We start from the raw sequence: 15,434 nt of genomic DNA on the forward strand, positions 1-15,434 counted from the left end.
CCTATTTGCCTTATGTAACTGTCTTCCCCACGAAACAATTTTCCCCCTGAGCCAATTTTCTCATGGGCCTGTATTCCCCATGGCTTTATTTCCATGGATGTATTTTCTCCCCTTTAGTGACACCTGTTCCTTTACATGAGTCATGAACTTATATCTCCCCATCGGTTTATTTCTCCCATGGACCTTCTTTGGCACAGTAGACCTATGTTCCCCTTTCTGACCATTTCTCCCGAGGACCCATTTACCCATGGACCTAGTTTCCCACATAGACCTATTCCCACCATGGACTCGTTTTGGATATGTATATGTCGTACTAAACAGGTGCAGCCCAAATAATATAGGATCAGGGTCACTCCGTGTTATCATTGCCATAGATTTGGTAGTGAAAGATTAATTGATCCTCACCCTGCCCTTGGGTGAGAAAGGATGTCCGGATGATGATGATGATGATGAAAGATTCATATCCAGTTTGTGCATATTGTACAAGCGGTGATTGCTGTTATAATAATAATAATTATTATTATTATTATTCTTATTATTATTATTATTATTATTATTATTATTATGCATATAGGATGTTCACTAATCATTAAGGACAGGGCACCTTCCCTGGGTTTACCTGATTTTACCATGTGCCATTTTTTCCACTTAATCTTAGCCTTTCTTGAGAGTCTTTGAGATAATTATTTTCAAGTGTGTTTCATTTTTTTTTTCTAAGATAGTTTTTTTTTTTTTTTTAAGCGCGTTTTCTTCCTCAAGCTCGGAGGGGTGACATATTGGTCTACCACTTTGGTAGTCATCTAACCTCATTTATCTATCTTCTATCTATCTATTGCCAGACACCTCAATCCCGTTTGAGGTGGCCACAAACAAATCGCCTCCACGTCGTCCTGTCCCCCTCCATTTCACTGCCCTGCTCCCAACTCACACCCCCCTCTCTCATATACCTCTCCACCCCATCCCTCCATCTCATCCTCGGCCTCCCCCTCCCTCTTCCCCCCTCCACCTCACTCACATACACTCTCTTCGTCAGTCTTTCACCCTCCATCCTCTCCACATGGCCAAACCACCTCAGTGTGTTCCTCATAACACTTCCTATCACATCCACATCCACACCACAACGCTCCTTTATATCCTCATTCGTCAGCCTGTCTCTCCATGTGACTCCACAGGCTCCTCTTAAATAACTCATTTCCACTGCTCTCACTCTTGACTTGTGTCCTCATTTATGCTGATAGTTATTTGACTATTTATAGATGGATTGTCTTCACACATATTTACATCTCTGAATTAGTTCAAAGATGAGAACTTTTGTAAATAGGCTATTTGAGAGGTTGCTTCCCGGGTGGTGTGATGAGTAAGGATGGAAGATTAGAGAGTGAAGTGCTTGAAAGGGAGCAACAGGGAAGGAAGGTTGCTGGTTCTTTGAAAGCAGTGATAAGAAACAGGGATGTGAGCATGGAAGTGAAAAAACTACTACATGACAGTATTGTGATAACAACTCTAACGTATGAAAGTGAAGCTTGGACCTTGATGGAGGGACAGGTCAAGAGTGAGAGCAGTGGAAATGAGTTATTTCAGAGGAGCATGTGGAGTCACATGGAGAGACAGACTGACAAATGAGGAAGCGAAGGAGCGTTGTGGTGTGGATGTGGGTGTGATAGGAAGCATTAGGAGAAATACACTGAGGTGGTTTGGACATGTGGAGAGGATGGAGAGTGAGAGACCGACGAGGAGAGTGTATGTGAGTAAGATGGAGGAGGGGATAGGGAAGGGAAGGCCAAGGATGAGATGGAGGGATGGAGTGGAGAGGTATATGAGAGAGGGGGGCGTGAGCTGGGACCAGGGCAATGAAACGGCGGGGGACAGGGCGACATGGAGGCGATTTGTTTGTGGCCACCCCTTCCGGGATTAAGGCGTCTGGCAATAGATAGATAGATAGACTAATTTAATCGGGTGTTGAAAATGAACCAGCTCATTAATCCATACAAAATTATAATGATGATGTTTTTGAGTACGAAGGAGGACACCGGATGGACGATTCGTTTGTTCACTTACATCGCCACGCGACTCAAAAATCGTACTATAACGTCAAAGCAATAGGACAAAATTTGGTTGATAAAAGTTTAATTATTTCATGATACCGTAGCAGTACTCATTAAGGCTTTTTGCAATATACTGAACAAGTACGATAACTATTTGGCGGAGAGTTATACTCAACGAACTATCTAAAATTAGAGGACCACCACGTGAAGCTTTCGACGTAAACAAACTCATTCATGTTCGTTTTTAAGAAGAAGGAGGATGCGCTCATTTATCCCAAGCATTGTAAGTTTTTGCATATTGACAATATAGTTTAGCTCCGGAGGCAGTATGGAATGTCAGTTTATCTACTTGTTCGTAAACTTTGCTTCAGACCGGAATATTTTGAGAAATGGAAATTGTCTGTTGCTTTTTATGTTGAAGTTATTTAGGCCTTGTCTGCAGGCATTTTCCTTCAGTAAGCTACCCAGGGATATCAGAATAGCGGTTGAGATGAGCAAGTGTTGACACCAGTTAATCCCACTAGTCACAGATATTTCTGGACTGGGTGATTTGTTCGGTCGGGTTGAGGCCAGCGGCCCAGCATAGGAGTACCCTCCAGCCGATGGCATTGCAAGACGAACGGGCAGATCCATCCTTTAATGGTATGATTTCTGATATACTCTACAGTTAAATAGCTCCTGCAGAGCTAAAGCACTCACGGTACATTTAATGCGCTTGTAATTAGTTTCGCATAAAGTATGTCAGAAATCAGTCATTACAGAGATAAATTTGGGTAAATTTTCTAATTATTGATGTAAATATAGATAAAAGGGCCTTCTCAGTTTCATTGTTTTTACTTCCTTGATTTGGTTTTTATTGTCTTGTGTTACTGATTGACAATGGCATTTTTAAAACCTCATCTACTGGTAACTTATAAATGTTTCATGGGTTTGAGATGTTTACACATGGAGAAATGAAAGCAGCTTTCATTTGCCTTAACCTTGGTATCATCAGGTTGTAACCACAGCATTCATCAACCCTAACCTTGATTTTCAGATGCCACATTACGATGACTCAGTAGCAGTGGAAGGGCATTCATATAAAAAAAGTTGCAACATTGTTATTTTTGCAGAATTTGGGTGTCATAAACTACAATGGAAAAATGTCATAAACTTTTCAGCATCTTTGAGAAGGAACTGTCCTCAGTTTTGCCACAGAGTTATTTTGTGCGTTGCAATATTATTAAGCCCTGGATGATCAAGAAATCCAAGAATAGTGTATACTGGTAAATATACACTGGTGTGCCAGAGCCAGATGCCTTAACCCTGTAAAGGGTGACCACAGACAAATCTCCTCCATGTCATCCTGTCCCCTGCCATTGCACTGCCCTGCTCCCAGCTCACACTCCCCTCTTTTATATAGGCTACCACTCCACTCCATCCCTCCAGCTCATCCTTGACCTTCCCCTCCCTCTCCCCCCCTCCACCTCACTTACACACACTCTCCTCGTCAGTCTCTCACTCTCCATCGTTTCCACTTGGCCAAACCGCCTCAGTGTATTTCTCCTAACGCATTCTACCACATCTACAGTATGTCCACACTACAGTGCTCCTTCACTTCTTCATTTGTTAGTCTGTCTCTCCATGTAACTCAACATGCTTCTCTCAAATAATTGATTTCCACTGCTCTCACTCTTGACTTGTGTCCTTCCTACAAGGTCCAAGCCTCACTTCCATACGTTAGAGTTGGTATCATAATACTGTCTTGCAGCGACTTTTTTACTTCCATGCTCACTTCCCTGTTCCTTGTAACTGCTTTCAAAGAAGAACCAGCAACCTTTCTTCCTCGTGCTGTATACAATAAAGTCTCAATTATCTGTCATCACAATATCTGGCCCAACACAGTATCTGGGGCTGCTGGCTCGGCTCTATTAATGCAAAATCCAGCCTTGAAACTGGACATGACCGGTGGTTGTATGCAATATTCTGCATCAAGGTGTATCAGTTGGCTTATAAACTGTGGCCAAACAGCACTATACAGCCATGCCCCACTTAGCATCCACGATGCATTCCGAAATACGTGACATTAAGTGATCTGGACGTGAAGCAACCACCGTAACTTATGCACCGTATGCTCTGTTTGTACCTATGTATCATACAGTATATTGTACCATACTATATACTGTATATATGTCTCTTGCTGCTGCCATGTTTTGAACTCATACTGTTACATTTGGAAGCCATGTGAACTCTTGGGTAACGTAGCTTGTTATGTAACCCTGATGCAAGGATATGCAAGAATACTTGAAAACGATGGTAAACATGCAACTGGACGTGGCTGCCTAGCCTGCCTGCGGCTGGTGCCGATGGCAGTTATATGGTTAACTTTTTATTGCCTTTGGTGTACTTTTTTCCTGCTTTTATGTAAGAAGGGAAAAATGAAAACTATTAAGACATTAGGTTATACATGTACTATGTATCGTACAGTTGGCAGCGTAATTGCTTTCTTTGGGGATGCTGGCTGGCTGTCAACGCAGCAACACTGCTTTGTACCTGCATACGCTCACTACATCCCGTTCTTCGGATTTTTTTATTTAATTTTTTTTTTAATGGGTCCCTGGATGTTAAAGCGAACAGATGTTAGCCCCTTCTCACACCTAAAATTTTCTGTAAGTTTGTGTGACATGATCAGAGAAAATGCTGTGAGGGCAGTCTGGACTCATGCAGAGTGGAAAACATTCCCATGGATTTAGTTTGCCACAGAAGTTGGTTATATTGATATAATTGTATACCATCATTTTCGCTGATGTTTATACTGTATGACTAGCTAATAAGAACACACAACTGATGAGTAAAAGTGCAGTGGAAGTACCAAAATGCAGTGAGAATAATGTGTTTCCGCAATGAAAATAACTTCCCAAAACCATACTGCAATATTTTGGCCACATCATACAAGAGCTAAGCATATGTCACGAGCTTTCACTTAAAGCCTTCGAAATTTTGATACGACCAATAGTATTTGAGTAAATCGCCAAAAATCGTGTGTGTGCACCCCTGCCCCCCCACTGAAAGCTGAGAGAAAGCCAACTGTTTTAGAGTGTTGGCCTTGAAATGAACACCCTCCCCTATGACGCAGCAAAGATTGACGCCCTTCATGCTAAAACTTAATTTTTGGTGAATATTTTTGTCCAAAATTGCCTAATCGGCATCCCTCCAGACCAACACTGACAAGTACATCATAGCACGTCATCAGTTCCTCTTCAGCCTAACACCATATTGACTCATTTCCCATCATCGTGCACAAGAGGGTTAAGCGGTACATGACCGTATTACTGTATTTTATCATTACTTTATTGTATTTTATGCTTAAATTTTATCTTTAACTCTCAGTAAACTTTTTAGGATAAAAAGCTGAGATGGATGATAACTCAATATCTGGCCTAATGCCGAATATTGAGCCAGTGGGGGGTACTATGCAATATCCAGTGTTTTGTAGTATCCGGCCTAGGGGTTGGCTGAATTACACTGGATAATTGGGAGTTTACTGTAGTGTATACAGTATGATAGCAACCTATTTCTCTCTCTCTCTCTCTCTCTCTGTTGTAATGTCAGGTAACAAAAACTAAATATTTCCCATATATTGTAGGTAGTTTTAATCCAATTTTCTGTGGCTCTCTGTCACATATTTCTTATGAGATGTTTGAAATTTAAATGTTACCTGGTATTTTTGAAATTTCATATACCATATATATATATATATATATATATATATATATATATATATATATATATATATATATATATATATATATATATTTATCTGTCTATCTATGTATCTATCTATCTATCTATCTATCTGTCTATCTATTATGTACAGTACTGTATATATATATATACAAAAGTCTTCATTATGCTTATTTTCCCAGAGTGTGCACCATGGCTATCTCTTAGGACAGTAGTTTGATACCAGTCTCTGTCATTTCATTGTATGGTACAGTAGCTGACTTCTTAATTACTGTACTGTAAATCCCTCTGTAAGGAAATTCTCAGTCTTTTTACCTCAATAACATATAGCCTTTTTTTCTTGTTTCAAGTCTGGCTTTGCCAGTTTTAGCAGCATATCAGTAATTCAGCACAAAGATGAAAAATAAGATGCACTTGAATAGTAACCAGTTAGATAATTATAAGAAGCTTCATTTCTCCTAACTTCCCTTCTGAAACTAGGGTGCATTTCCCATGATGCAGTGCCTCAGAAGGCAAAAATATTGGATTTTGCTGTGGATTTGAACAGTAAACAAAAAAAAGCCAAAGAAGGTGACATAATGATGACTGCATTTATTTTCATAATTGTTTGCTCTTTGTTGCAGGAAGAACCCCCAGAATCCGATGACTCAGGGGACGAGATTCCTCCTGGTGGGATCTTCCATGCAGGTGTACTTAATGACCAAAGTGACAGTGATGACAACAATGATGACAACGACAACAATGATGGAGATGGACTGAACTTGCCAGGCGATGACACAGCTGATAATGGGGTTTGTGGTGGTGGCTTTGTTAATTTGCATGGTGTTTGTGGCAGTTAGAAGCTACTCCTTATCTGTTACGGTATTTATTTGGAATTCTTTATGCCTAGTTTTTTTTTATGACTGTTGCAGTTTATCAAGCTAACAGTCCCTCATACTACACCACACCATTGTCCTTCACATACTATTTTGTTTTACTTCTGTCCACCCAGTTCTTGGTCCTCCAGCTTTATATAGCTTTAAGATCTCTACTCATCAGCAACCCCAGTACTCCCCATATAATCTTTCATTATTTATTCACCTTGTTCATATTCTTTCCTAATCGTATTAGGTACAGTACAGTACTGGCATTTTATGAGCTGTGGCTTACTGGTCCCTCCTCATCAACAGCCTTTCGTACCATGATACATCACCATCCCTCATATACCCTCCTACTTTTCTCACCGTCTTGATTTTGAATATCATCTCATTTCACCCACCCCACTCTGACTTTATCTCCTCACCACGTTGTTGGTTTTTATCTCCTTCCAACCACCTCACTTGTACTTTCTTCCCACCTGGTGGTTGGTTTTCTCCTCCCCCCAACCACCTGATTCTCATACATTTCATCAGTCAGGTAATCTCATGTTGCTGTGACTGAACCACCCAAACGTATGTATCTTGATTATTCCCCTACAGAACATCCTATCTATCTGTCTGTTGCCAGATGCCTTAATCCCATACGGGTTGGCCACAAACAAATTGCCTCTACGTCACTCTGTCCCCTGCCATTTCACTGCTCTGCTCCCAATTCACACCTCCCTCTCTCATATACCTCTCCATTCCATCCCTCCATCTCATCCTTGGCCCCCCCTCCACCTTATTCACATACACTCTTCTCATCAGTGTGTTTCTTATAACACTTCCTATCACATCCACATCCACACCACAATGCTCCTTCACTTCCTTGTTTGTCAGTCTGTCTCTCCATGTGACTCCACAGGCTCCTATCAAATAATTCATTTCCGCTGCTTTCATTCTTGACTTGTGTCCCTCCAACAACGTCCAAGCTTCACTTCCATACATTAGAGTTGGTATCACAATACTGTCGTGTAATAACTTTTCACTGCTCACTTCCCTGCTTCTTATCACATCCTTCTAGGAACAAGCAACTTCTCTTCCTTGTTGTACCCTTTCAAGCACTTCACCCTCCAAACTTCCATCCTTACTCATCACACTACCCAAATACAGTACTGTACTTAAACATACTCACATTTTCCATTTCCTCGTCATCCAGCCTCACTGTACATTCACTGACTTCACCTCTCTCGAAGACCATAACTTTACTTTTCCCTACATTCACCTTTAGATTCCTTTTCTTACACGCTTTCCCAAACTAATCCACAAAGCCTTGCAGCTCCCCTTTGTCTTCACTTAACAACACAATATCATCTGCAAACAACAGTACAGGGAGTTTCCAAACACTGCCCTCTCTTATTAGGGCCACCCCAACATCCACTGCCCTACCTTGTATCCCTTTTTTAACCCCATCCATATACAGATTGAACAACCATGGTAATGAATTGTTGAACACAGAGAATGAAAGTAATGCAAGTATAAGTGGCTGAGGAATGGCTGGGAGAAGGAGGGAGGTTGAGAAGACAGGAAGAAATCAGTAGGATGGAAGTTGTGGAAGCAATGAAGAAAGTCAAAATGGGGAAGGCCCCAGGAATTGATGGAGTGTGTGGTGAAATGCTGAAGCATGGGGGAGAGATAGTAGTAGAATGGATGTGGAAGATGTGTAGATTGGCCTGGGAGGAAGGCAGAGTCCGGAGGATTGGAAGTCAGGTATGATTATTCCCTTGTAAAAAGGGAAAGAGGAAAAAGAAGTGTGTGGTAATCATAGGGGCATTTGTCTTCTTAGTGTAGTAGGAAAAGTATACGGTAGGATACTTATTGACAGAGTTGGGGAAATAACAGAGGAATTAGTTGGAGAAGAACAGGGAGGCTTTAGGAAGAGGTTGTGTAGATCAGATATACATTCTTTGATTTTTAGCGGAAAAGTTTCTAGAGAAGGGAAAGAAGTTGTATGCGGCCTTCTTGGATTTGGAGAAAGCGTATGACAGGATGGATAGACAAGGATTGTGGAAAGTCTTAAGAATATATGGAGTAGATGGGAAGTTGTTGAATGCTGTGAAGAGTATGTATGAGGGTGCTAAGGCTGCTGTGTGTGTGGATAGTGAACTGAGTGAGTTTTTGTGTTTGAAGATTGGATTGAAACAAGGAAATCGTTCACAGAATGATATATGGTGATGGGCCTCGCATATGCATTGGAGCCATGATTTTAAAGATTTGAGTAATGTCAGTTACTGTATTGCCCATTTCATTAAACACATAATAAGATCTCATACTCTTGTATGTGGAGTCACATGGAGAGACAGGCTGACGAATGAGGATATAAAGGAGCGTTGTGGTGTGGATGTGGATGTGATAGGAAGTGTTATGAGGAACACACTGAGGTGGTTTGGCCATGTGGAGAGGATGGAGGGTGAAAGACTGATGAAGAGAGTGTATGAGAGTGAGGTGGAGGGGGGAAGAGGGAGGGGGAGGCCGAGGATGAGATGGAGGGATGGGGTGGAGAGGTATATGAGAGAGGGGGATGTGAGTTGGGAGCAGGGCAGTGAAATGGCGGAGGACAGGACGACGTGAAGGCGATTTGTTTGTGGCCACCTCAAACGGGATTGTGGCGTCTGGCAATAGATAGATAGACTTTTGTACTTTATTGTGGTAGGAATCTTCTCACCCTTTTCTGACCCCCTTTTTGTTGTTTAGTGTAAATGATGATGATGATGATGATGAACCTTGCTCCATATCACTCTATACAGCATATTCTTCCAAGCACTTTCAGTCTTGTATCTTTCTCTGTTATTGCTCAGCCTCTTTTGTTGACAGCACTTGCTCCTGACTTGAGCATGTCAAGCACTGTCCACACTTCATTACTGTATTGATACATCAGGCAGGAAACTAGCTTACATGATATGTCAGGTTACTGGTAAATTTTTTATCTTTCTCGTAACTTTGTGTATTTGCACTCTCTCTCTCTCTCTCTCAGTAGCAAGCTTTTTTTTTTTTTTTTTTTTTTTTTTTTTTTAATACCCAGTTCATCATTCCCTTGATCCAGCCCACCCCATTCATAGAGTGGGCCTGTGGTATTGATATACTTGCCACATTCTCCTACTGTCTTCTCTGATAATGGCTTCATTGTTGCAGGAAGGTCCTGCAGTGAATGACGAAGATGACCACAGCGTTTATAGCATCAGTGGGGATTCAAATGACAGTGAGGTAAGTTGACATACAGTATATCATCAATTTAATGACTACGAGATAAATGGATGGATGAACAGTATGAAGAGAGCATTGGATGCGAAAGGGACGTCTGTTGAACAAGGAAGAGTGGCTGCACTTGATAGAAATGATTGGAGAGAAATTGTGAATGAATAAATGATGATGCAGCCCTGAGGGGATATTCTCCCGCATTGGGTTTGATCATCAGATCAGGTCACATGCAGGTAAGGGGATGTGTCAATTATGATGTGGCAGGGGTAAACCAGCTCTGCTGTCGGTACCTGCTCTGGATGTCGCTGTTTGCACTGGGCAGTTGACCCTTGTACAGTGTGGTGCAGTGAGGATTTGTCCCCTCTCCCCTTGGGACTAAGATGTGAATGATTGTGTGTGTGTGGATAAGTAAATTAGGAGTGTGTCGTCCTGTCTCGGCTAGCCCCCTTTCTTTGGGGGAGGCAGCCTAGGTATATAGATAGATAGAGATAAATTGATATATCGTATGGTATATCCTCTGGATACATTCTTTGAAGTGTGTTGGTGTTGTGATGAGGAGAGGTAGACTGGGATGGTTTGGGCATGTGGAGAGGATGGGGAATGATAATTGGGTGCAGAAAGTGAGAATGTTAACATTAGGGGTAGGATTGCAAGGAGCAGACCGAAAAAGACCTAGGATGAGATCATTGAGGGTGACCTCAGGGACAGACATGGGATCTATTACTGGGTTTCTATTACTATTACTTGCAATTGTTCTCTGTTATATTACTATTGCTGTTACTTTAGTGGTTACCGGTATCTATTTTATTACTATTACTAATATTTGGTCATCTATTACTATTAATAAATTACAGTATTTGCAATAACTGTAGTTATTTAAATTGAAAATGGTTATCATTTTCATTATTGTTGGGAGGCTGTTCCATGTAATGCACGAGTATGTCTCAATCATTTGATGGCTTGTAGGCCACTCTCCATTCTGCACGGTCTCCTGTGATGTACCTGCATCATGGAAAGCAGCCAAAAGATAACTAAGGTCTAAGAAGAGAAGGTTATTTTATATGACAAAGGGTAACCAGTATTGATATTTGTTTCAAGTAGATCACTTCAGTTTCAAGGACTGTATATAGCCATTGACCAGTGAGGTACTCTATTACATTATATTGAAAGAATAATTTGCCACATTTAACTTTTATGTTCTTGGAAACACAAATTCATATGTAACAAATTAAACTTCTGCTTAGTTCGTTTTTTTTTTAAGTATAATGTTGCATTATTTATACGTGTCTGTAATAGGAAAGTAATATACTATTATCTATAACTTTGCCTTCTATTACAGTAACAGCCATGATTTTTTAATCATTTAATATTAATATTACTATTACTCTGAAAACCTTGTAATAGTCTATTACTATAACTGTTAAATATTACTAGTACCCCTTGTCTGCTCAGGGATAAGGGACTGAATAGGGAAGCTGCCAGAGATCGGGCAGCATGGAGAGCCGCCATTAGGTGATCAGAGTCAATGCATGCAAGCATGTTGGAGCCTTTAAATACGAAATGAAATGATCCTCAGCTTAATGCCTCAGTTCAGACACTACCCTGTATGCTAATTGTGTTTGTGGTAGGTGAGGGCGCTCACCATCCACTCGCTCGATGTAGTGCATCTCTTGGGTGCCTGCCTGCCCTTTCCTCTTCCTTCCTTCTTTCCATCCTTCCTCTTCTGTCTTTCTTTTCTTCAGTCTTTCCTATTCCTTCTCTCCATAGGTGATTCTACATTGAGTGACAAGGCAAATGGTTTCCAGAACACTAGGAAACCATTTACTGTGCTGGTTGGTAACCATATAACCAAATTATGGGGCCTGGTGGTTTAGTGGGTAATTAAGGCGCTCCAATCAGATTGAGCCTGTGCAGGTTTATGGCCAAGGGGTGTTTGGGGCCTGTTGCTCACATAATGCCACTCAGGGATGAGTGAGACTGGTCACCCTCATTTTAAATGTCAGGACCAACTTGCTTAGCCCCAGGGTCCTACGCCCCTCATGGGGCAACACAGGAGTAGATGATGATGATGATCAGGAGGATCCTGATCCTGGCACTAAGGTTCCAATTTTACACACTTTTGTCACTAAATCATATATAGGGTAACACAAGATAATGGAACAGCTTTGATGACATAGGATAAAGCAGGGTAATTTTGCCGTGAACTGTGGTTTTTGCTAAACACAAACTGCCACATACCGAATGGAATATTGATATTTTTATTGCTTTATCTATACATTCAGCCCTCCTGCTAAAGATACCTATAATCATTTTTATTTAAAAAAAAAAATTGTCCCATGCCACATTAAAAAAAAGTGTCTTGCAGTGAAATTACCTTACATGATGGGATAATTTCACTGCAGCCTATTTGTTGTTATTGTTATAATATTTATTGTTATTATTCTTATGATAGTACACTACATATACACAGTTGATTATAACTAGGCTTAGGTAGCCTAGGCCACCATATACAGTAGTAGGGCCTATGCCATATATTGGGTGAACTTGTCGATGGCATCCATAATTGCTTCACTGATTGTTTCACGGTTGGTAAGTTGGTCGGGGGGGGGGGGACTCCCATGGCAGGGTACTGTTTTGTTCTGTGCCTGCATGCGTGTGCGTGTGCGTGCGTGAGTGTATGCATGCATGTGTGTGTGTGTGTGTGTGTGTGTGTGTGAACAGTGCTAACAGTTCTGAACCACTTTTAACCTGAAACATGTTTATAATGTAGTTTTTTTTTTTTTTTTTTTTTTTTTTTTTTTAAATGAAATAAGTGCTGCAAATTTTAATAAAAAAATTTCATTTCTCCAACACCAGGAGATGGTATGGTCATGTGGAGAGAATTGATAACAATAGAGTGGTGGATAACAATAGCGTGGTGAAAAAGGTGTATCTGAGCGAATTCAAAGGAGGGAGGAGGCGAGGTAGGCCAAGAAGAAGGTGGAGAGATATGGTGGATGAATGTGTAAGGAAGAGAGATTTGGAAGTCGGTGAGGCTAGGGAACTGACAGGAGATCGAGCTGGCTGGATGAATGTTGTGAGGAGAAGTGCATGATCAGGGATTCTGGCACCCCTTTTTAACATGGCAGTGTCCGGATTGACTCAATCGGATACAATTATGTGAAGCTACAGAACGTGGTGAATGTTTTTGGCGTATCTGATAGAGCCAGGATTCTGGGGGCTTGAATGATGAGTGAATGGAAGCGTGGCGCATTGGATTGGGCAAAATTGGGCTGTCTGGACATTGCTACTCCTCACCCTGCCCTAGGGTGGGAAAGGAGGTCCAGATGATGATGATGATGATGATGGATTCCCCCCCCCCCCCACAATCGATCAAAACATCACATGACCTTGTTCGGTCGGTATTCTTCTAAAACCAGACTTCAACAGAAGCCGAATCAATGGAATAGTTTGGGATCTATTGTTTCATTTCATTTCGTTTTTGAAGGCTCCAACATGCTTGCATGCATCAGCCTTGGTCACCTAATGGCGGCTGTCCATGCTGCTCAATCTGTGGCAGCTTCCCTATTCAGTTCCTTATCCCTGAGGTCACACTCAGTGACCTCGTCCCAGGTCTTTTTCAGTCTACCTCTCACAAACCTACCCCCTACATTAACACTTCTCATACTTTGCACCCAGTTATCATACCCCATCCTCTCCACATGCCCAAGCCACCTCAATCTACCTCTCCTCATGACAACACCAATACACTCCAGTCCCATCCTACCCCTTAACTCTTTCATTGTAAACTTAGCTCCCCCAGGCCTCACACACTGAGGGAAGCACTGCACATCCACCTAATCATTGTCATTTCTGTATGTTTGAGCCTGTGAATATCCTCTTCCTTTACTGCCCGGGTCTCACTACCATACAGCATTACACTCCCTAACACATGCTGCATTCAGAGATCCCTTAGCACGGAGATTGAGCCCTCTCAGTGTCAGGAAAGGCAATAGCTCCCTGAACTTCTTCCAGCCACTCGTCACACTAGCCACAGAGCTAGATCCAGCCCCACATCCAGCACATAACATGTCTTCCAAATAACCAAACTCTTCCACACACTCAAGAGACTCACCAGCAAGTTCAATCCTTTTATGCCTGACAATCTCCACCAGCTTTCCTCAACACACTGCACACATGAAATCAGCATTATCTCGTGGTCTACCTCTAATACTACTACATCTGCTTATCACAGACACTACACAGGATGGAATTGCTTCCGACGCCCTTGTGGCAAATCGCACATGGCCACTTTCGCTCTTCCTTGACAGTACTGCCACCAGCCTTAGATACCATCACTTGTTTTATCTACTTAAGCCCTCGTGCCTCATACCATCTTTCCACATCCTGAATCTTTCCTCCGCCTCCTATTCATTCTCTGCAGTCACCACCAAATCATCAGCATGGTCCTTTGAATTGGAATTATTGGCATCTCGGTGAAATTACCTCGTTTTACCCTATGTTTAATTTTCTTCTTGCTATTCTGCAGTGGATAGAAACTTTTGAAATAATGTGATCAGACACAGCCTTCTTTAAGCCCATCACCCCACAGGGTCTTGATCAGACACAGCTTTCTTTAACCTCATCACCCCACAAGGTCTTCCCTAATTGTATCAAGTAGTCTGTTTAGTAGCAGAGGCAGGTGGAAAGGGTTGAATCCTATCATTGGTTGAGGCATATTTTGCAGAAAGGTTTTGGTATACTGTAATTCCAAATTATATACTCAGCTCAGAGAAAACAGGCATGAATGGAAAGGACAAATCATGATGTGATTCTGTGTATACCAGTGGTGCAGTACAATGATTGAGAATAATTCTTCTTGTTTTTCTTTGCAGGATGGAGATACAAATGATGCTGATATTGAGGGACATGATGATGATTCAGATGTAAGTAATTAAGAGTGTTGTGTTGATGTTTACCGAAATATTTACTGCTTGTGTCCCTTCTGTAGCATGGCTTTCCCTAGAGTGGATTTAGTATAGCATGGTATCAGTGAAATATAACATCGTCTTTCCCACACACTCTGTCCCTTCCATAGTATGATCTACGCTTTGGCTAATGCTTAGCTTAGCATATATTCATATCAGAGCCCATGGACTTGCTTGGGTGTTGTTGAGCCCTGAAATCCTGTATATATTGTCAACATTTAATTCCCTCTTCTGTCTTTCTTTCCTTCAGTCTTTCCTCTTCCTTCTGCCAATGGGTGACTCTACACTGAGTGACAAGTCAATGGTTTCCTGTACACCAGGAAACCATTTTCTGTGCTGGGTGGTAACCATAAAACCAAATTATGGCACCTGGTGGTTTAGTGGGTAATTAAGGAGTTCCAATCGGACTGAGCCCAGGTAGGTTTTATATCCAAGGGGTGGTTGGGGTTATTGCTCATGTAAAGCCACTCAGGCATGAGTGAGGCTGGTCACTCTCATCTTAAATGTCAGGACCAACTTGCCTAGCCCCGGGCTTCTACGCTTCTCATGGGACAACGTAGGATTGGATGATGGATATATATATATATATATATAATATATATATA

General features: G+C 41.6%; 1 protein-coding gene across 2 annotated transcripts in view; it reads left to right on the plus strand.

Annotated features, from left to right (window-relative positions):
- Positions 1 to 15,434, plus strand: part of LOC145402063 (WD repeat-containing protein 55) — a 31,778-nt gene that overhangs the window by 4,930 nt on the left and 11,414 nt on the right. Inside the window, exons 1-4 of one of the 2 annotated variants that reach the window (XM_080274164.1) lie at positions 2,246 to 2,328; positions 6,392 to 6,559; positions 9,797 to 9,868; positions 14,737 to 14,787. In XM_080274164.1, coding sequence (XP_080130290.1) covers positions 2,305 to 2,328; positions 6,392 to 6,559; positions 9,797 to 9,868; positions 14,737 to 14,787 — 315 coding nt within the window. In that variant the 5' untranslated portion in view covers positions 2,246 to 2,304. Of the gene's footprint in view, positions 1 to 2,245; positions 2,329 to 6,391; positions 6,560 to 9,796; positions 9,869 to 14,736; positions 14,788 to 15,434 lie in introns of those variants that run through there. The other variant, XM_080274163.1, reaches the window with a different exon arrangement.

Source organism: Coenobita brevimanus, chromosome 57 (genome assembly GCF_032717465.1).
Source record: "Coenobita brevimanus isolate Jiangsu-jjx chromosome 57, ASM3271746v2, whole genome shotgun sequence".
In the NCBI taxonomy this organism is placed as follows: Eukaryota; Metazoa; Arthropoda; class Malacostraca; order Decapoda; family Coenobitidae; genus Coenobita; species Coenobita brevimanus.